Source organism: Archocentrus centrarchus, unplaced genomic scaffold, assembly GCF_007364275.1.
Source record: "Archocentrus centrarchus isolate MPI-CPG fArcCen1 unplaced genomic scaffold, fArcCen1 scaffold_37_ctg1, whole genome shotgun sequence".
In the NCBI taxonomy this organism is placed as follows: domain Eukaryota; kingdom Metazoa; phylum Chordata; class Actinopteri; order Cichliformes; family Cichlidae; genus Archocentrus; species Archocentrus centrarchus.
This window is the reverse complement of record NW_022060264.1, coordinates 1,585,841-1,607,367: the sequence shown is the minus strand read 5'-3', so window position 1 is coordinate 1,607,367 and position 21,527 is coordinate 1,585,841. Positions and strand designations below refer to the sequence as shown.

The following is a 21,527-nucleotide window of genomic DNA, read 5'->3' as shown; positions in this document are numbered from 1 at the left end:
AATTATACATGATCCAAAGCATATTTTACAAATAAAAAACTGAAAAGTGCAGTGTGCAATACTTTATCAATACTTTGTGGAACCACCTTTTGCTGCAATTACAGCTGCAAGTCTTTTAGGGTATGTCTCCACCAGGTTTGCACATCTAGTGACTGAAATTTTTGCCCATTCTTGTTTGCAAAACAGTTCAAGCTCAGTCAGATTAGATGGAGAGCGTTTGTGAACAACAGTTTTCAGATCTTGCCACAGAGCTGTTTTGCAAAGAAGAATGGGCAAAAATCTCAGTCACTAGATGTGCAAAGCTGGTGGAGACATACCCTAAAAGACTTGCAGCTGTAATTGCAGCAAAAGGTGGTTCCACAAAGTATTGACTCAGGGGGGCTGAATAGTTTTGCACACCACACTTTTCAGTTTTTTATTTGTAAAAAATGTTTTGAATCATGTATAATTTTCTTTCCACTTCACAATTGTATACCACTTTGTGTTGGTCTTTCACATTAAATTCCAGTGAAATATATTTATGTTTGTGGTTGGAATGTGACAAAGGTTCAAAGTTTAAGGCTTACATGTTTTAATGTAGTGACAGTGACTAAGTGTAAAAGTGGGATATATATTAAAATCTAGATTAACTTTTGCTAGGATTCAAATGTAAGCAGATGTCCTCTAAAGACTTCATCTGTAACCTCAGCCGAAAGAGCATTACAGAATATATACAGAATATTTAAAGTTATTAAAGTTACTGCAAGATAATATCCGTGAGTGATGGAGCAGGTGATAATGACAGTGATGCTGTTTGAAATTATGCCTTCATAATTTGTTAGAGAAAATTCAAATGCAGCACGGTGGTGCAGTGGTTAGCACTGCTGCCTCACAGTTTGAATAACATCTGGAAGGTCTGGGTTCAATTCTGCCCAGGCCTCTCCCTCTCTCTGTGTGGAGTTTGCATGTTTTCCCTGTGCTTGTGTGGGTTTCCTCTGGGTACTCTGGCTACTGGGGTTAGGTTAATTGGCTACACTAAATTGCCCATAGGTGTGAATGTGAGTGTGAAAGGTTGTTTGTCTCTCTGTGTTAGCCCTGCGACAGGCTGGCGACCTGTTCAGGGTGTACCCTGCCTCTTGCCTTATGACAGCTGGGGTAGGCTCCAGTCCCCCCGCAACCCTGAACAGGATAAGCGGTTGGATGGATGGTTGTAATGTGACAAAATATGGAAAAGTTCAAGGGGTATGAAGGCATCTAATTGGAGCAGTGTGAATTCTTCCATTTGAATACTTAATTTCTTTAATGAACCATTTGCAGTAGCCTGATGTTATTTCCTGCTTCCTTCTCTGTCCCAGCTAAATCCACCAGGCCTGCTGACTATGCCCCAGAGTTCCACCTCCAGCGAGGATGAGATGGCCCAGAGCTTTTCCGACTACTCTGACGACTGTGCCTCTGAGAGCTCCCGTGAAGAAACTATTTATGAGACCATAAGGGCCACTGCTGAGCCATCACAGACCCGCATGGACGACATTCACACAAACTCTCTGGTCATCCGTGTCCTCATCCCTGACTTGCAGCAGACTGTAAGTATATGTGAGGAAAGAGTACAGAGGTGTTGAGAATAGTGGTATTAACCTCGTTGCAGCCACCAGCTCACCAGCAATGTATCTAGGGTAAGGTTAAGTTAACATCCACCTGTTTTTGTAGACTTTTTATCCGTTCTTGTCTTGATATGCACTGGAGAGTTAGTGATGCATACTCTAATGCCTTATAACCTCTTTTGTGGTCTAAAAGCTTTCATTGTAAGCTGGCCCACAGTAAACTCAAGCACAATATGAGACCACTAATGTGTTAGATATGCAGGAAAGGTACATGTCCTACAGGCCCATCAGTGGCATTTCAGTGGTGGGTTACAAACAGTGTCACCATGCATTAAACAAATAGCAGTTTTTTAAAACTGCTCATGCAACTGGAAAGAATCAGATGCATTTCCAGATGTATTAAAAGGTTTCACAGTGATCCACATGTGCTTCACTGTACTCTGCTCGTTTTAGCTCCAACAACAAAGTCACAGGGATTTTTTAAGGTGAATATTGTTTAACTGTCCTTACATGTATAAATTAGTATGTCCTTATTAACTCTTCAGATGTATATCTAGAGAGATAAAACAAAAAAACAGGAAAGCAGGATAGTAAAAATAGCTATGGCTCAATGCAGCATTTTGGAGTTCTGGAAAATGAATGAAGACAAATATTTTAGTTGAGAAGGTGCTGGTGTTTACTGCCAAAACAATGCTTGGTGAGACACACTACAATATTTAATGACCACCTGTGACCTTAGAATCCTAATGCTGGTTATGTAATGTAATATTGTAGTGCAGTTTATAACAGAAGATGTGATTTGGGAGTCCAAAGGAGAAAGTAAATGAATGTTAGTCCTTCTATTTCCTATTAATATGTAAATGAGTGGCAGGTGATGAATAGCTGCAAGTAAATGATGTCTAATTAAATCTCATTCTTACCCCAATTTCATATTACAGTACATATAAAAGCTGCAAGCAGTGATGATAGGGCCCTCACAACCTGATAGATGTCGAGGCATGCTACATTAGAAGTGTGCTGGTGGTTGGGCATGTTTCCTGCAGTCCTTTGAATGACTAACGTTCTGGATTCTAATTTGAATGTTGTACAAACAAGTTCCATATCACTTTCTGTGCCCACTACACGGAGTACAAGCACACAGGGCAATTACAGTGGCTTGCAAAAGTATTCATACCCCTTGAACTTTTTCATATATTGTCACATTATAACCACAAACATAAATATATTTCACTGGAATTTAATGTGAAAGACCAACACAAAGTGGTATACAATTGTGAAGTGGAAAGAAAATTATACATGATCCAAAACATTTTTTACAAATAAAAAACTGAAAAGTGCAGTGTGCAAAAGTACTGAGCCCCCCTGAGTCAATACTTTGTGGAACCACCTTTTGCTGCAATTACAGCTGCAAGTCTTTTAGGGTATGTCTCCACCAGCTTTGCACATCTAGTGACTGAAATTTTTGCCAGTTCTTCTTTGCAAAACTGCTCAAGCTCAGTCAGATTAGATCAGGGGTGTCAATCTTACGGCCCGCAGGCCAAATCCGGCCCGCTAGACGGTCCAATCCGGCCCGTGGGATAACTTTGCAAAGCGTAAAAATTACAGAAAAAAAAGATTAAATTCAAATTTTCAATAAATGGAGCTGCTATTCCTAATTTGTCCACTGGGTGTCATTATTTGGTTTGTTTTTTTGGTTTGTTTTTTTGGTTTATTTTTTGCTGTCAAACGTAAACTCTGTAATACACTCAAAATGTCTTTGTATAAAAGGAGAAAGGTGGACTCAGAGTATAGAGCTTTCCAAGAAAAATGGACCCTTTCCTATTTATTTACAGAGATAAATGGGAAACCTGTGTGCTTAGTGTGTTCGCAGCAAGTTTCAGTGCTCAAAGAATATAATATCTGGCGCCACTATGTGACTCATCATGGTGAAAAATACAATGGCTTGGAAGGACAACTGAGAAGAGAGAAGGTAAATGATTTGTTGGCTGGTCTGAGGAAACAGCAGGCTGTTTTTACTCGCAGCCGAGAGATCAGTGACGCAGCAGTGAAAGCTAGCTACCTTATTGCCAGCGAAGTAGTATTAGCATCAAAGCCAAAGAAGAATGGGCAAAAATTTCAGTCACTAGATGTGCAAAGCTGGTGGAGACATACCCTAAAAGACTTGCAGCTGTAATTGCAGCAAAAGGTGGTTCCACAAAGTATTGACTCAGGGGGGCTGAATACTTTTGCACACCACACTTTTCAGTTTTTTATTTGTAAAAAAATGTTTTGAATCATGTATAATTTTCTTTCCACTTCACAATTTTATACCACTTTGTGTTGGTCTTTCACATTAAATTCCAGTGAAATATATTTATGTTTGTGGTTGTAATGTGACAAAATATGGAAAAGTTCAAGGGGTATGAATACTTTTGCAATCCACTGTGCATGTCATGTTGTTGGATGCCATGTGTGGACCCCCAATGAAAATGGACATGCCCTTTAACAAAAAATCAAAAGCTCTGCAATTTCACATCACCAAGTTCACTAACGATCATAATGATGGGATTCTTTCTCTAGGAGTGTCATGATTCTGAGGGTTTGAAGTTCTATTATTGTCAAATTCCTTAAATCATGTCTCTTCGGTTGTTATGATTTAGATTCTTGGGTTATTGTAGGTTGAAGTTTTGAATGTTTCTTTAGTGTTTCAGTTTGGAGTATCTAGTTCTGTTTCTGTGGTTGAGGTTTCCTCTGTGTTCCTGACTCCTCGTGTCTGAATTTCTGTTTCCCTGTTTACACACTTCCTGTTTTACTTTGCCAGTCCCTTGTTCCTTGTGCTTTGTCTTCAGTTTTGCGTCCCTCATCTTGTTAGTGTAATTCTGTTAACTGTTTCTCCCTGTCTGTTTCCACTCTCCCCTCATTACCCCATGTGTCTATATTGTCTTGTGTGTTCTTCGCTTCTTTGTCCCATTGGTGTCATTAGTTTCCTTCGCTGTGTTCCCTGATCCTCCTCGTCAGATTAGCTGGTTGTGTTTATAGTGTTCCAAAAACATTTGCCAACATGGAAATTACAGCATGACCTGCAGCTTCCAAACTATACAGCATTAAGACTCATAACAGAGTTGAAGGATGTTTGTCCCATCTGTTCTTTACTTTTTAAATTATTGTTTAGCGGCCACTGTAAATGCCAATGCCAATATATCGGCAAATAGTCGATAATATATCAGGAAATGCCGATGCCTAGTGTTCAATGTTTGTATACATAAACAGTAGCAAATACTTTCCTGAAGAGTAAAACGAATGAATTTTAACTTAACTACACCTGACCTGAATGACTATCCAGTGAGATCCAGTTCCACATAAATTGCAAGATTAGTCCTATTTTTACGTAAACAATAGTCACCAAAGTTATGGATCTGCATCCCCTCTTAACCCAACTTTCAATTGTTTTTCAGCAGTTTGGTAGAAAAATATATTTAATTAGGTAGTTGCACAAAGTCCTATATAAATGTTATATCATGGGCTCCCAGTGTTTTTGCATTATAAAAATACCACACTAGTTTCAGAAATATTCATAAGGCTGTGCTTAGCTTCAGGAAAACAAAACAAAACAAAAATACATGTCTATATTAACAAGAGAAACAAACAAATAAGATTCAAGTTTTAAAATGAATTAAAAAACTGACAGCTAATAAAGAATAATTTCTGGATAATGACACAGCTTTATAATTTGGAATCTTTAATGGTTTCCATCCAGCCATCCATTCACTTCCCCTTATTCTGTTCAGGGTTGTGGGGGGGCTGGAGCCTATCCCAGCTGACATAGAGTGAGAGGCAGGGTACACCCTGTACAGGTCACCAGCCTGTTGCATGGCCAACACAGAGACAGACAACATCCACACTCACATTCATGCTCTCATTCACACCTATGGGCAATTTAGACTGTGGGAGGAAACCCATGCAGACACGGGGAGAACATGCAAACTCCACATGGGGGGCTGGGCCAAGGTGGAATCGATCCCAGGCCTTCCAGATGGTATTGGTGTTGCCCCTTTAATGTTTTCTATATTTTTATTAATGTAAACAGAGGGAATTGTGACATTCTTTAGCTGCTAGCATTTAATGAACTCCAGCTTTAGTACATTAACATTAACAGGCTGGGTTCACAATGCTCCTCTGAGCACGTATAAATACGGCACAAGCAGGCTACATCCCCACTCATCGTGTAGCACATATAGGTGACCTTAATTGTACATGGATGCTGCTTCACTTTCATTCACAGAGAAAGCCAGGATGTAAAGGTTCATCATCAAAGACCACCAGTGCCAATGTTGAAGAGCATCTAGGGGTGCTTTTGGAGTCTGTACAGTAGTTTCATCTTGCTTTGAACTGTAGGTCTTTGCTTTATGTGTGTATGTCCTTGGGGAATGACAGCTTTATATTGGATGTACAAGACAGTGCATTGAGTTAGAGCCTTTCTTCATTATATTCAGGATGAACAAAAAGACAGAGGAATGCAAGTTGGCAGAGTAGCTGCTTGGCAAAGCTCTGTCTTCAGCCACTTGAGTTTCACTCCTTCAGTCTCAGTTTTGTAAATATTCTTTTACTCTGCACATTTTTCGGTCTTGTTGTGTGCAGGGAATGTAACATACATCTCTTGGAGTTTGTTCAGTCTAATGAAGTTGAAATGTACAGTGATGAGATGAACTCATGACCCATTTACATAATTATCAAGGTGGTAAGAACTCCAGCATAGAACATATATGTCCATGTTCACATGTGCACTAAGCTCTCTCACATGTATGCACTAATGCCTCTGATTTCACATTCACCAGTGAGTACTCAGTGGTGCCACTTGATCACATGATTGAGTCACACAATCCACTTGGAAATCAAAGTCAGCTGAATATTTCAGGCAAACACAGATACACAGCCTGCATGTGTATGTGAGCCTGACCTCCAGCTCCAGACCTGACTTACGTGCTGTATGGTACAAAAGCAAGCTTTTGCAGTCGGAACATTTGATGTTAACTCACTGGTTAATGTGTAAATTGTGCTTATTCATGGCTTATTCATGGCAGAACTTAGTGTAAAGACTAGAAGCAAGAGAAATAGCAAGCCAGACTTTGTGCAAAGTATTTAAAACAGTGAAGTACTCTGTATCTCACTGTTATGCAAAAAAGGTAAAAATAACTGGAAAAAGCAACATTATAAAAACAGAACTGAACAAAAAATCACTGACATTTCACTTTTATTGATTTGAAAATCTCTGGCAACAGGTCGGTGGATTTTTTTTTTGTTGTTCTGAGTTTGACCTAGTTGAAGAGGATTTTTGAATCATAAGAGAATATTTTAAGTTAATATGTTTGCAACATATTATAACATTATGATGACACTTCAAATCCTACAAGCTTTTCTTTGAAGTGAAACCTTTCTTAAGCATTATTAGTGTTTGTATTATATAATTTTTTTCTGAAATGTTGCGCTTTGGGTATTGCTGTTGTGTTTTCTGAAAAGATGCATTTTCTGAAATGCTGGTGTTTTTCTTTTTCTTTTTGTTGCTGTGTTTTGCATCTCAGGGCCACCGTAGTGTTGCCACAAAAGTGGTGCAATATATATACTAAACAAAGTTTATCAGTTCCTGTGTTTGTGTGCAATGATCTCACCTGATTCTTGGCAAGAAAGTAAATATATTTCTCAAACACTTTTCAAACTTTTATCTTTTACTGGATTCTATTTTGAGATTTTTAGCAGTTAACTTTCACACAAAAACTGGTGGCAGTATTCTTCGTTCTTGGTTCTTTCCACAATCTTCACACAGTTCTTTTCTAATAAGCTTTCTTCTCTCAGTTTATTTCATCTATCCCCACTGGGATTCAATGCCAGTACACAGTTCTTACATCCAGATGGAGACACCATCTTTTCATAGATAATTTCTGCTAATAATTCAGCGATTGGACACAGTGGCAAGCAAAGCTAGCTTTCCAAACACTGTTGCTTTGAATGCCTGGACCACTGGAGATGGAGGGTTTGTGAACACTAGAAAGCTGCTATGGCCATATGCTTATCCTAACTATGATCAACTCAGAAACCAGCACCACCAAATGTGTCTTCACAAGAGTAGTAACTGCCCTCCGTCAGCTGTTTCTAGCTGGTCTGGTGTTATGTGGAGGCAGTTGCTGCAGCAAGTGCTCACTGCTTGAAATTATTCTGTACTTTTCAGTCTGGGTCTTACACTTACAGCTCTGGCCACTGTGGGTCATGCAAATTTTATAGTCACCATCTTCATCTTTCCCCAGGGGTAGATCCCCAGGGATTGCTGACAGAAGGTATTTTGTGTCAGTGCTTCAGATTTATAAGCTTAACGTCAAGGCTGAGGGCAATGGAAATTATTAGTTTGTCCCCTTTCAATTTCAGTGGGCACAATGAAAGTAGCAAAGGGAACAGCTAAAATGTTACTAGGGGACACAATATAGTAGTGGATCTTACTTGTATCTAAGTTTCTCTTAAGGAGGATATCTTCAGTCATCATTCCCTATAGGAAAACAAATTTTGCATGTTTAATCCATCCTAAGCAACAGGATTGGAGTGCAAACCAGTTTAGTTATCAAGGGTACAGTGATGTGAGAATTTACCTAGAATGATTTTGAGGACAGGCGAAACCAAGCACCACAAAAGGCTAAGGATCAAGACCTAGAAATGTTGTGAAGCAGCCAAAACCACTGAACCACCATAATACCTTCTCAACCCTACTGCAGACAGCTTCCTGCAGTAACTCTAAGTCTCATAAAGCATTGAACAACAACCATATCCCAGCCTGATGCAGACTTTCCCTGTATCTATGTGGGTTAGTAGTGAGCATTCAATACATTCTCAGTTTTGTATCTTTACCATCAGGTAGCCCTTTAAGACCTATAATAGAAAATGTCCACCAGACCATATCTTTACTTTTCTACATGCTGTAGTACCATCTTGTGGAATATTTCAACTCACTATACATCAATAGAATCTTCAGAACCCTAATTATAATAATATGTATGAAGGAAATCCATAGCAACTACACAAAGTAGCTAACAAGTGCACTAACCCACAAAGAAACGGAAAACCATTTTTGTATCTACATACTATGCTAGATACAGAAATGCCATGGTAATGAAAATGGTAAAGTGCATGTAGTACATTTTGTTGTTAGTGCTTCTTATGCAATTTCTGCAAACCCATTAGAGGAAGGATACAGTGCTCTGGGACATGTTGAACGCATGACATGTAAGTGTAGATCCCCTGGTTTTATATGCAAAAAGAATTATTGCTCTATCATATGTGGTTGCAATTCTACCGCATTTAAAAGCAGTTATGCAATTTGGTCAGGTGATCGTTTCAGGTGATGAAAGTTAAACAGATTTAACTTTGTCATGATCTCCACTGCTTATTGGTTTTTGGAGTGTGTTTTCTCCTTGGAGTCCAAGTTGTAGGTTGGACTGGCTTCCTCCTCCCCCCTATGGAGTGGAGTCTAGTTTCCTGTGCTGATGCTAGAACAGTTGTTGCTCATCAAGGTGCAGTCAATTACCAGTACTTAAGGACCACTTTGAGCTTCCACTCTTCCCTGGGTAGTCTGCTCATACTCCTGTCTCTAGCTTCCCTGTTTTCCCTTCTGGAACTCCCTTGTATATGGGCAAACTAACCAGCAACCCATCCCAAGGACTCACCCACTTCTCCAAGTAAGCCAAAATTCCTCAATGCTATCTCTGCCTCTAATCACTACTGTGGATATCTCTGTCTTGGACTACTTGGATTTACTCCCTTCACCTCTTTCTTAGTGGCTTACACTGTTATGGAACTGTTTACCATTTCTGGCTTCCTCCGTGACTAAGATTTTTTAACCTTTATGTGAAAAATAAAGACTGAAATTTGAAGAACTGTCTCTGTCATGACTGCATTTGAGTCCTCCATTTTACCTTGGCCTAAGTGGCCCATGACAGTATTATCTGGCCAAATGGACTCAGCAGACCTGATCACAACACCTTTGGCCAAACAGGGCACCATGTTAAGCGAGCATGAGTTTGCCCTGGGAGTTCTAGGAGAACAGCAAAAAATTTCTAATCAACGTCTTGAGGAAATGTTGTGAATGATTCAATCAATTCATGAAAAATTGACTCCTGCTCCCCCCCACAGCAGCTTCTGCTCTCATGAAGACAGAGGTTCCAGAGGCTGCCACACTACTCACAGCTCCTCCAAATGGCTCATCTACCACCGTGATGTTTCGGTATGCACTTTCCCCATCCCCGGAATCATTCACAGGGAAGTTGGGATGTTGCAGAGGGCTCCTGTTCTCTGGCTATGACTTGCTCACCCCGCTCCTTCTCCGATGATGCTGCAAAACTTTGTTATGTGATGAGTCTCTTGAGAAGAAAAGTCCTGGCATGAGGCCTAAAATTATTGGAACTTCTATTTAATGAGTTTTTAAGTGAGCTGAAGAAGACTTTTAATCATCCCATGTGTGCAGGAAATGCAACTAACAGGTTGCTGAACTTAAGACAAGACTGTGGCAGAGTTTGTTATTGAGTTTCGTACTGTGGCTCCTGAGACACAATGGTTGGAAAATGCCTTGCAGGGAGTGGTTTTTCAATCACTTAATGAGCAAATGAAATATCAGTTGGTTTCATAATGAGCCACCCACATTTGAAGCATTAGTCTCTCTAGCCCTCAAGACTGATAACAGACTCAAGGAAAGGCACCTTGGCAGAAACTACAAATCCCATCAGCCACTCCAGCTGATTCCAGTTCATGCCCTTGCTCCTCTGTCTCTGCTCTCCACTTCCTATTCCAAGTCACCATGGGTCCTCAGATGATAACCCCTTAGCCAATGGACATTGGCAGAGTGCAGCTAACACTGGAGGAGTGGCAGAGACGGATTGAGGCATGGGAATGTCTCTACTGTGGTCAGCCAGGGTATTTCATCACAACTTGCCCCGTGTGGCCAAAAGATTCCATCCACCAGTAAGGTCTGTATTAACTGAGACTCATTCCCTCTCCAGGCCTTAGTGGATTCTGAGGCTGGGCACAATCTTTTGGTTGCTGAATTGGCTAAGCATTTAAAGCTATCTTTGCACCCGTTAGCCTCTCCAATTCCAGCTTCAGCTCTGAACATTTGATCCACGTGTGCATTGTGTTATAGCACTTGCTGAAGAACCGGTAATATGTGAAGGCCAAAAGATGTGAGTTTCACTCATTCTCTGTGACTTTTTTGGAGTATGTTTTTGAAGGAGTGCAGATGAAGACGGATCCAGAGAAGATCATAGCAGTAGTGGAGTGGCACCCCCCTTCAGGAAGCAGCTCCGGCAATTCCTCGGTTTCACCAACTTCTAAAGATGCTTCATTTGAAAATATCATCTGGTACCATCCCCTCTCCCATGGCTAATTCCTTTTGTTTGGTCCCCAGAAGCAGATGCAGCTTTTGCTCAGCTCAAAGATAGATGCAGCTCAGCACTGATCCTGATCCAACTAGACCCTAAACTCCAGTTTATTGTAAAGGTGGACGCTTCTGGCTCCGGTGTTGGGGTGGTGCTGTCCCAGCAGACCGGGACTGATTATAAACTCCAGCCCTCTGCCTTCTTCTTCAGACATTTAATTCAATTCAATTCAATTTTATTTATATAGCGCCAAATCACAACAAACTGTCGCCTCAAGGCGCTTTGTATTGTGGGTAAAGACCCTACAATAATACATGGAACAGAACCACGAAATTTGGGACTGTGAACTATTAGAGGTTAAGCTGGTGCTGTCAGAGTGGTGACATTGATTGGAAGGGGGGTTTAGCAGCCATTTATAATCTGGACTGATCATAAAATCTTAGCCTTGTCGCAAAGATTTATAAAATTATTCAAAACAGCTCTCTGCCATCCCTTGATAAAACTAAGTTGGCCTGGGAGGAGGACCTACAAATTCCACTCACAGAGGAGGTGTGGTCAGAATCTCTACAACGTATCCATACTACATCTCTTTGTCTAAGACATTGTCTTATTCAATTTAAAGTTTTGCATGGCTTGCATTACACTAGGCAGAAGGTGTCTAAGATTTATCCTGGTGCTGATCCAACCAACCACAGATTTGCCATACCAAAATTAATCCTAATCCAACCATTGGTATTTTCGGAGTTTCAGACGAGAGTATTGTTATAACAAAGCCTCAGGCTAATTTTATTGCTTTTGCTTCACTACAAGCACGGAGGCTTATCCTTCGCCACTGGAAGTCAAGAGCACCTCCATCATTTTCCGAATGGGTTCGGGAGGTGATCTCCATTAAAAAAACTCAGATACAACAGGAACAAATCCCGTCAGAAGTTTAAGGACACCTGGGGCCCTTTCATTGAGTGTGTTCTTACACTCTCCCTTACTTAGTCATAGTAAAATTGCCCTCAAGGCATAACCTACATGTTATTCACCAGGAGTACTGACCAGATATTTTTTACTCTTAAGCCTGTTTTTGGCTATAGTATACTAAGTGTCACTGAATCGTTTTCCACTATGCTGAATGGTTGCCACTGTAACCCTGCTGTCAGTAGTTATTTATTTATTTATTTTGTTTAAGTTGCTTTTTGGTTTTTTTTCTTATTTTTTTGTCCTTGTTTTCTTGGGGTGAAGAGTGTTGTTCTGGGGGTGGGGGTGGGGGCATGTTTTTGTAACCTGTATATAATGTTCAAAAAATCTTATAAATAAAGTGTTTAAAAAAATAAATGAATAAAATCTTAGCCTACCTGCAGAACACGAAAAGGTGGAATTCTTGTCAAGCTAATTGGCCTCTGTTCTTCGGTTGCTTCTTCGGTTGCAACATCTCCCCTCACCCTGGTTCCAGAAACATCAAGCCTGATGTCTTGTCTCACCAGTTCTCTATGTAGAACAATGACTCAGAACCTAAGATGATCCTCCTCTTTAACTGTACAATGAGAGCTTTAATCTGTGAACTGGAAAACACCATCCAACGGGTTCTTCAGTCTGAGCCTGATCCTGGTACAGGTCTTAACCATCTGTATGTCCCATCTTTGGCCTGTTTCTCAGTTAGCCACCACTAGCTTCACCTGCCATCCTGCTGTGAGTAGGACCATAAGATTCTTAAAATGTTACTTTTGGTGGTCATCACTGAAGAGAGATGTGAGAGAGTATGTCACAGCTGTTTGTGCATGAAACAAGAGTAGCTCCCAACACTGATCAGCTCTCCTTCAGCCTTTATTGGCCCTTCATAGACCCTGCATTAGATTGTGTGACTTGTTTACCCCCTTCCTATGGGAAAACAGTTTGTCTCAGTAATAGACAGGCTTTCTAAGTCAGTCTACTTCATAACTCTTCCTAAACTGCCAACAGCTACTGAAACTACCAACCTTTTAGTGGATCATGCATTCAGACTTCATGGGATCCCAGTCACCACTCTGAATATCTCTGTCTTGGAATACTTGGATTTACTCACCTCTCTTCTCAGTGGCTTACTCTGTCGTGGATCCAGTTCCCAGCTCCAGCTTCCTCAGTAACCAAGATCTTTCACTTAACCTTGTTGTAAGAAATAAAGACTGAAATTTATAGAGCGGTCTCTGTCATGCCTGCATTTGAGTCCTGCATTTTGCTTTGGCCTACGCAGCCCATGACACTTTATGCAAATAAGAGTAGTAGTCAGAAAACCTGAACAAAACCTGAAAGGAAGCAATGTACTGATCAGCATGTACATTTCGTTTTTACAGCTGTGGCTACATCTCTGTGGAGTAGACCCTTTTTGTTCTCTCTCTTTTTTTTTTTTTAAGTCACTGGACTTACGGATTACAAAAAACAAAAACCCACATGTGAGAAAGTGTTGGCTTCTTATTTCTACAGTGTTAGGTAGAAAGTCAGTCACAGTAATGGGCAAAAATTAGTGGAGACAATATTTGTTCACTTCCAGTTAGTCTTAGGTGGCTCCCATACTGTATGTTGTTTTACCAGAATCATATCTCTACACTCCTGGAGAGTTTGACCACTGAAAACACAGTGTTGTCATTATTTATTTTATATATTCTGTGTTGATGTCCAAAGTACAATGGCAACCCTCAACACATGCATGGACCATTATCTTTGCCTCTATATTTCATACATATTGTTTAAGTTGAGTTCTGCCAGCAGCTTAGCAGGCAGTAATAATGGGAGTGGATGGAAATTTGCCACTGTAATAAACCAATAGGGGGAAAGCAGGTCCTATCAGTCCAAACAGCCCCTGCCAGATGCTAGACATCTGTTTCTGTATACCTTCAACCCTTCATCTCCTTTCCTTGTCTCCATGCCAGGCGAGAGGATTACAGCTAGACAGAGTTCACAGGCTGCTCATCACTTCAGACTTTATTAAAGACACAGGGCTGCTATCACCGGCTGAGCAGCACATTCAGCTGTACACACTCACAGACACTTCCTGAATGCCACGGCACAGTGCCCGTAATCCTCGGATTCAGACCACGCCAGAAATCCTGTTTGTTTGGGTTATTTTTTTTTTCACTTTAGGGAAGCTGAAGCTGAGAAAGAGCGGGAGCAGAAGGGTTGTGTCAATTACATCCTCAGTGAGGAAAGTGGCCCTGCTTAGCATAAGGCGTTCTAACAATAAAACAATAAAAAAAAAGGTTTGGCAGTGATGTATGACAACCATTGTTTAACTGTAGTAACTGGGACAGGGTTTGTGTTATTAAAGCACCAATTTGGATGTGTTAGAACTGTTTTGATTGGGTACCATTGTTCTTTAGTTCTGGACTAATCCTCTCATAAGTCTTATGGTCCAGTGTATTTGCATCTGCCACTCAAAAGTTGGAAGTCCAATTCACAAGTGAAATGTGTGTCACACGTTTGCTGTTTTCAGAGGTGATTATTTAATTTGTCCTGATTGCTGTGATTGCCAGCCAACGCTCCAGTCATCACTTTCTAATCAATTTGTCTCTTTTTTTCTTCTCACACATTTCCACCCCCTCTGCTGCTCTCCAATCCCAACCAGAAATGCATGCGTTTCAACCCGGATGCAACAATCTGGGTTGCCAAGCAACGAATCCTTTGTACACTTAATCAGAGCCTGAAAGACGTGCTCAACTATGGGCTTTTCCAGCCAGCTAGCAATGGGAGGGACGGAAAGTTCCTGGATGAAGAACGCATCCTTCGAGAGTACCCCCAGCCAATCAGCAAGGGCGTCCCATGTTTGGAGGTAAACTGTTGGCCAGTTAGATTATTGTTTAAATGTACATGAATCAAATCAGACTTATTGAATATTATTATGTTATATAATTTCAAAATTAAAACAGGAATGTTATTTAAATTCCCATGGAAATCTTGCAGTTGTGGTCAGAAGTTTACATTCACCCGCCATGGGCATAAACATCATGGTAATTTGGGGCTTTTAATGAACGGTTGAACTGTTTTTCTTTTTTTTTGAGGGTGGAATGATTGCACATTGTACATCTTTTAATGACTTTAAAACCAAGAATTGGGTGCACAAATTTATTTTGGATTTTCTCTAATCCACACAGGATTAAAATTATACATAAAAGAGGACTTAAAGGAGGTGAATGAAAAAGGAACACTCATGGGAACCTCCCTGAGCAGCCAAGGCCTATTGCAACATAACTAAGGGAGGGTTCAGGGTCACCTGAAACAGCCCTAAACTATAAGCCAGATCAAAAAAGGAAGGTTTTAAGCCAATCTTAAAAATAGAGAGGGTGTCTTGTGTCCTGAATCGAAACTGGGAGCTGGTTCCACAAAAGAGGGGCCTGAAAGCTGAAGGCTCTGCCTCCCATGCTACTCGTAATTTTCCTAGGAACCACAAGTAAGCCAGCAGTCTGAGATCAAAGTGCTCTCTTGGGGTGATACGGTACTATCAGGTCTCTAAGATAAGATGTGGCCTGATTATTCTTTCCAGTCCCTGTCAGTACTCTAGCTGCAGCATTTTGGATCAGCTGAAGACTTTTCAGGGAGCTTTTAGGACAGCCTGATAATAGTGAATTACAATAGTCCAGCCTAGAAGTAATAAATGCATGAATTAGCTTTTCAGCATCATGCTGAGACGGGATGTTTCTAATTTTAGAGATATTGCACAAATACAAGAAAGCAGTCCTACATATTTGGTTAATATGTGCACAGTAGGACTTATCCTGGTCAAAATTACTCCAAGATACCTCACAGTGTTACTGGAGGCCAAGGTAATGCCATCCAGAGTAAGTATCTGGTTAGACACCATGTTTCTAAGGTTTGGAGGGCCGAGTACCATAACTTCAGTTTTATCTAAATTTGGAAGCATAAAATGAGAGGTCATCCACGCCTTTATGTCTTGAAGACATTCCTGCAGTATAACTAATTGATGTGTGTCATCTAGCTTCATGATTCACTTTGCTTGATTACTGTTTGACAGCTAGATGGTGAAAACTTGTACAAAATTGGGTGTTTCAGCAGGACCCCCCCCCCCCCACCCCACCCCCCACCCCAAAAAAAAGAAGCAAACAAACAAACAAACAAATACAAACAAACAAAAAAGACATCAAAAGTGGTTTTGGAATGAACAAATAAGCGTAACCTTAAACTCAACTCTACTGAAATTTGTGGACTATGCTAGATCCATTGCAGGAAACCAACCAATATAAATTACCTCTACCAATTTTGAGACCTTCAGATGGGATTGGACTATGGATATACATCTAAACCTTTGGGCGAAAAAGTTTCATACACTACTGTATTTATCTTCTGGTACTCCAGCATGTTAGATTAATTGGTGATTCTAAAATGGCTATACAGTGGGGAAAATAATTCTTTCATTCCCTGATGAATTTATAAGTTTTCTCACCTCCAAAGACAGTGTCTGACTTATGTGTATATAGCACATCTGCCCAAAGAATCAGTTTCTTCCTTTCCAACCTCTCCACCACCATAGGCAAGACCAAAGAGCTGTCAGGGGCAAGATAGCTCAAGATGGCACATGTACAGGCCCATCTTAAGTTTGCCAGTGAACATCTAAATGATTCAGAGAATGTTTGGGTGAAAGTGCTTTGTCAGATGTCACCAATATGGAGCTCTTTGGCATCAACTTGACCTGGAGGAGGAGAAATGCTGAGTATGAGCCAAAGAACACCATCCCCACAGTCAAGCATGGAGGTGGAAACATTATGTTTTTGGGGCTGTTTTTCTTCTTAGGGTACAGGATAACTTCACCACATTGCGGGGCCAATGGACAGTGCCATGTACAGTGGTACCTCGAGATACGAGCTGCTCCACATACGAGTTTTTCGAGATACGAGCCGCGGCTCGAGCAAAAAATGCTCTAGATACGAGCTCAGTTCCAAGATACGAGCCGAGCTTTGGGACACCACCGATAGTTGGCACGTCGGCGCTCGGTCCCACAATCCTCTCGTATGGGATTAAATTTGTCTCAATATTATTCAAACAAAAAAAACTAATCTCAATCAAATAGGATAGCATGATAATATCGACTGTCCTCATAAGTTGTGCAAGACTTTCTTCTTTGAAAAGAGGATGGACACTTTAGTAGTAGCTGTTAAGCAGTGTAAATTTGTGAAAATTAGTTACCATTCAGACTCTGTGTTACCTCCATTCTTTTCTAGTGTTGATGTCCTGTAACTGAAACAAAGCAAGCCCTGCAGTGCTCGGCAGGTGGGAGGGATCAGAGGCTGCCGCTTTAGTCAGCGCTAACCAATAGGGACACGTGTTACATCGTTCATCTTTAGGCCCCGCCCCAGTATGTTCACGTTCCGAGAGTTCAAAAAACAAAACCAAAAAAAGGGAGCATCAAAACCAAAAGTTAGAGAATCGTAACCAAAGATTTCTGACATGCGCAAATAAAAGTTTAGGTTTTGCAAATAAATTTTTTTTCACGAGAAAAAAATTAGTCATTTAAATAAAAAAATAAAAAAATAGTTTTAAGACAAAACTTTTGTAATTTGAATAAAAAAAAATAGTTTTACAAAAAATTATTTCATTACAATTCTGAAAGTTTTGACCACAATTTTTTTTTTGATTGAGATTAGTTTTTTTTTGTTTGAATAATATTGAGACAAATTTAATCCCATACTCTCGCATCCCATCCTATGAAAACAAGCCCAAAAAAGCCCAACTGGCAACCCACAACACTGTGTTAAACTGAGGCCGCTTTTAAACGGTATAGCTCTATAGCAGTATAGCTCACTTTTTGTTTTGTCTCATTGTGTTTTGGAGCAGTGAAATCCATGTTTCTTAGCCTCATAGAAGAGAAGTGTGCACAGTTTTGTTTTTTTTGTGGGTGTGTGCTTCTCAGTATTAGCATGTTGAATTAAATCAGCATGGTGAGAACATATTTCACACTTGCAAAATCTGCAGAGTGCCTTTGATACGTCTCCCATCAGGACCGCAGCTACTTTCTGAGGTTTATGCGGACACAGTTTTGTTTGTTTGGGTGTGCACCCGGTCAACTTGTGCGGGAGTGATAAACAGGAAACGGGGGATTGGAAGGGACAAACTACCTACCACTCATCTTTTACTTTATTATGGGCAGTGTTGCCAGATCTCGCAACAGAAACAAGCAACCAGCTATATGAAAACAAGCCCAAAAGATGCTCAACTGGCAACCCACAACACTGCGTAAACCTGAGGCCACTTTTAAACAGTATAGCTCTATAGTAGTATAGCTCACTTCTTTGTTTTGTCTCATTGTGCTTTGGAGCAGTAAAACCCATGGTTCTTAGCCTCATAGAAGAGAGGGGTGCACAGTTTTTTTGTGTGTGTGCTTCTCTGTATTAGCATGTTGAACTAAATCAGCATGGTGAGCACATATTTCACACTTGCAGAATCTGGGGAATGCCTTTGGTACGTCTCCCATTAGGACCGAAGCTACTTTCAGAGCTGTATGCGGACACAATTAATATTTTTTTTTTGGGGGGGGGAGGAGGGGAGGTGAAGGAGTACAGGGGGTGCCTAATCAGCGCCGTTCCTCTGTTATTGATCATTTCATGCGCACAGCTGTTAAATACAGAAAATGCGACTAGAGAAATAATTTCGTCGCATCCTTTTGGCACAGCCCTCTTGTGCGGTGCCCCATGCATTGCATAGAGTGCATACCCACTTTTAGCGCCACTGTCTCCCATCTGAGCTCGGATCCATTCTGTAAGTGCGCTGCCTTTCTCCCACTCTTTATTATATTTTTTTCTATATTTTCCCCACCTACTGGAGCTCATTCTTGCGCTGCCTCCTCACTCTGGGCTGTTATGAGTGTTTTTTGGGTGTGCGCCCAGTCAACTTGTGCAGGAGCGATAAACAGGAAACGGGGCTTGGAAGGGACAAACTACCTACCACTCGTCTTTTGCTTTATTATAGGGCGCCGAGAGATATTCAAGGAGTTTCACTCGGAAAGAAAAGTCAAGCCCACATAAGCAACTCCACATTCAAAAATAAGCCCAAAAAAACCACAACCCGCGACTCACGAGATTTGCAAGCGACTTTAGAAAAAAACAAGCCCAAAGTCGCTTGTAATAAGCGGACTTGGCAACACTGATTATGGGGCGCCGAGACATAATCAAGGAGTTTCACTCGGAAAGAAAGGCAAGCCCAAATAAGCAACTTCACCTTCAAAAACAATCCCAAAAAAATGCTTATAATAAGCGGACTTGGCAACACTGGTGGTATCTCGTATCTACGCTTCATACCGTGCCAGGATCCCTCCCTCCCTCCCTCGCTCTCTCCTCAGCCGCTCTCCGTTGCCGTGCTCATCTGTCGCCGTGCTCATCTGTCGCCAAGGTAGGATTACAGTACCGTATTTTATACGTTTTTCTTTTATTTATTTTTTTATGTTTCATCTGTGTATAATTGTCTTTTTCTTAATTAAAAACATGTATTTTTCATAATTTGGGATATTTTGGGGACTTGTCAAAGGGCTGGAACGGATTAAACCTATTTCCTTTATTTTAAATGGGGAAAATTTGTTCGAGATACGAGCTGCTCTACTTACGAGCTCGGCTCTGGAACGAATTAAACTCGTATCTCGAGGTACCACTGTACTGTAAAATCTTGAACAAGAACCTCAGCCAGAACACCGAACCTGCACTATGGATGGGTCTTCCAGTATGACAATCACCCAAAATATACTGCCAAGGCAACAAAGGAGTGGCTAAAGAAGGAGCACATTATGTCATGGAGTGGCCTAACCAGTCTAGACCCAAAGCCTGTCAAAAATCTATGGAGGGAGTTGAAAGTTCAAGTTCCCAAGCAACAGACAAGTTTCTGTAAAGAGAAGCGGGCAAAAATCCCCCCTGAGATGTATGCAAACCAGGTGACCAACTACAAGAAACGTCTTGCTTGGCAACAAAGATTGTTGACCAAGTACTCAGTCCTTCTTTGCTTGGGGATCAAATACGTATTTCACTCAGTGACATGTAAATCAATTTATGGCTTTTATATAATGTGTTTTTCAGGGTATTTTTTTTTGGTTGTATTCTGTCTTTCTCCATTAAAATGAAACTACGATAAAAAACCATCGCAGATACATCTCCCACCTCTGGCATAACTTTGTCAGCATTCTGAGTGAGGCCGAGGACACTGAGTCCAAATGGACCATGTTCCACACCTCCACTGTTGAGGCTGCTGCTCAGAGCTGTGGCTGCAAGGTGGTTGGTGCCTGTCATGGTCGTAATCCTCGAACCACATGGTGGTCACCGGAGGTAAAGTGAGCCATCAAGCTGAAGAAGGAGTCCTATCAGGCTTAGCCTGTGGGACTCCAGAGGCAGCTGACAGGTACTGGCAGACCAAGTGGAACGTGGCTCGGGCGGTGGCCGAAGCAAAAACTAAGGTGTGGGAGGAGTTCGGTGAGGCCACGGAAAAAGACTTTTGGACAGCCTTGAAGAGATTCTGGCAAACTGTCAGGTGACTGAGGAGAGGAAAGCAGCGCTCTACTCACATGATATATAGTACGGGTGGGGTGCTGCTGACTTCAACTGAAGATATAGTCGGGTGGTGGAACTTTGTGGATCTCCTTAATCCCACTAACATGCCTTCTGTAGCAGAAGCAGAGTCTGAGGATCTGGGAAACATGGTTAAACAGCTCCTTGGTGGCAGGGCCCCTGAGGTGGACAAGATTCACCCTGAGTTCTTGAAGACTCTGGATGTGGTAGGGCTGTCTTTGTTGATACGCCTCTGTGACATTGTGTGGATTTGTGTGCCACTGAATTGGCAGACTGGGGTGATATCCCCCATCTTTAGGAAGGAGGATCAGAGGGTGTGCTCTAACTATCGGGTGATGACACTATCTCAGCCTCCACTAGAAGGTCTATGCCAGGTTGCGTGAAAGGAGGGTTCGTCCGTTAGTAAAACCTCGGATGCAAGAAGAACAATGCGGTTTTTGTCCTGGTCACGGAACACTGGATCAGCTCTTTATCCTCTGGAGGATATTCAAGTGTGCGTGGGAATTTGCCCACCAGTCTACATGCATTTTTGGACTTGGAGAAGGCATTCAAGTGCATCCCTTCGGTGTGTGTGTGTGTGTGTGTGTGTGTGTGTGTGTGTGTGTGTGTGTGTGTGTGGGGGGGGGGGGGGTGTCTGGCCCATTGTTGTGGGCCATTCAGTCCCTGTACAACCACAGCAAAAGCTTCGCCTGTATTGCTGGCAATAACTCAGGCTCGTTTCCTGTGGGTGTTGGACTCCACTAGGGCTGCACTTTGTCTCAGCTTCTGTTCATTATTTTTATGAACAGAATTTCTAGGTGTAGCCATGTGGCAGAAGGCTTCCACCTTGGTGGCCTCATAATCTCATTTCTGCCTTTTGTGGGTGATGCGGTCCTGTTGGCTTCATCAGGTGGTGGCCACCAGCTCACACGGGAGTGGTTCACAGCTAAGTGTAAAGCAGCTGCGTGGGAATTAGCACCTCTAAGTCTGAGGCCATGGTCCTCAGCCAGAAAAGGGTGGAGTGCCCACTCCAGCTCAAGGATGAGTTGCTGACCTCAGTT

At 41.5% G+C, this 21,527-nt stretch overlaps 1 protein-coding gene across 1 annotated transcript in view; it reads left to right on the top strand.

Annotated features, from left to right (window-relative positions):
• The first annotated feature begins 1,358 nt into the window (after nt 1-1,358).
• Nucleotides 1,359-21,527, top strand: part of LOC115776733 (SH3 and multiple ankyrin repeat domains protein 3-like) — an 85,051-nt gene continuing 64,882 nt past the window's right edge. Inside the window, exons 1-2 of the mRNA XM_030724493.1 lie at nt 1,359-1,562; nt 14,556-14,759. Of these exons, the coding sequence (XP_030580353.1) occupies nt 1,359-1,562; nt 14,556-14,759 (408 nt within the window). The remainder of the gene's footprint in view (nt 1,563-14,555; nt 14,760-21,527) is intronic.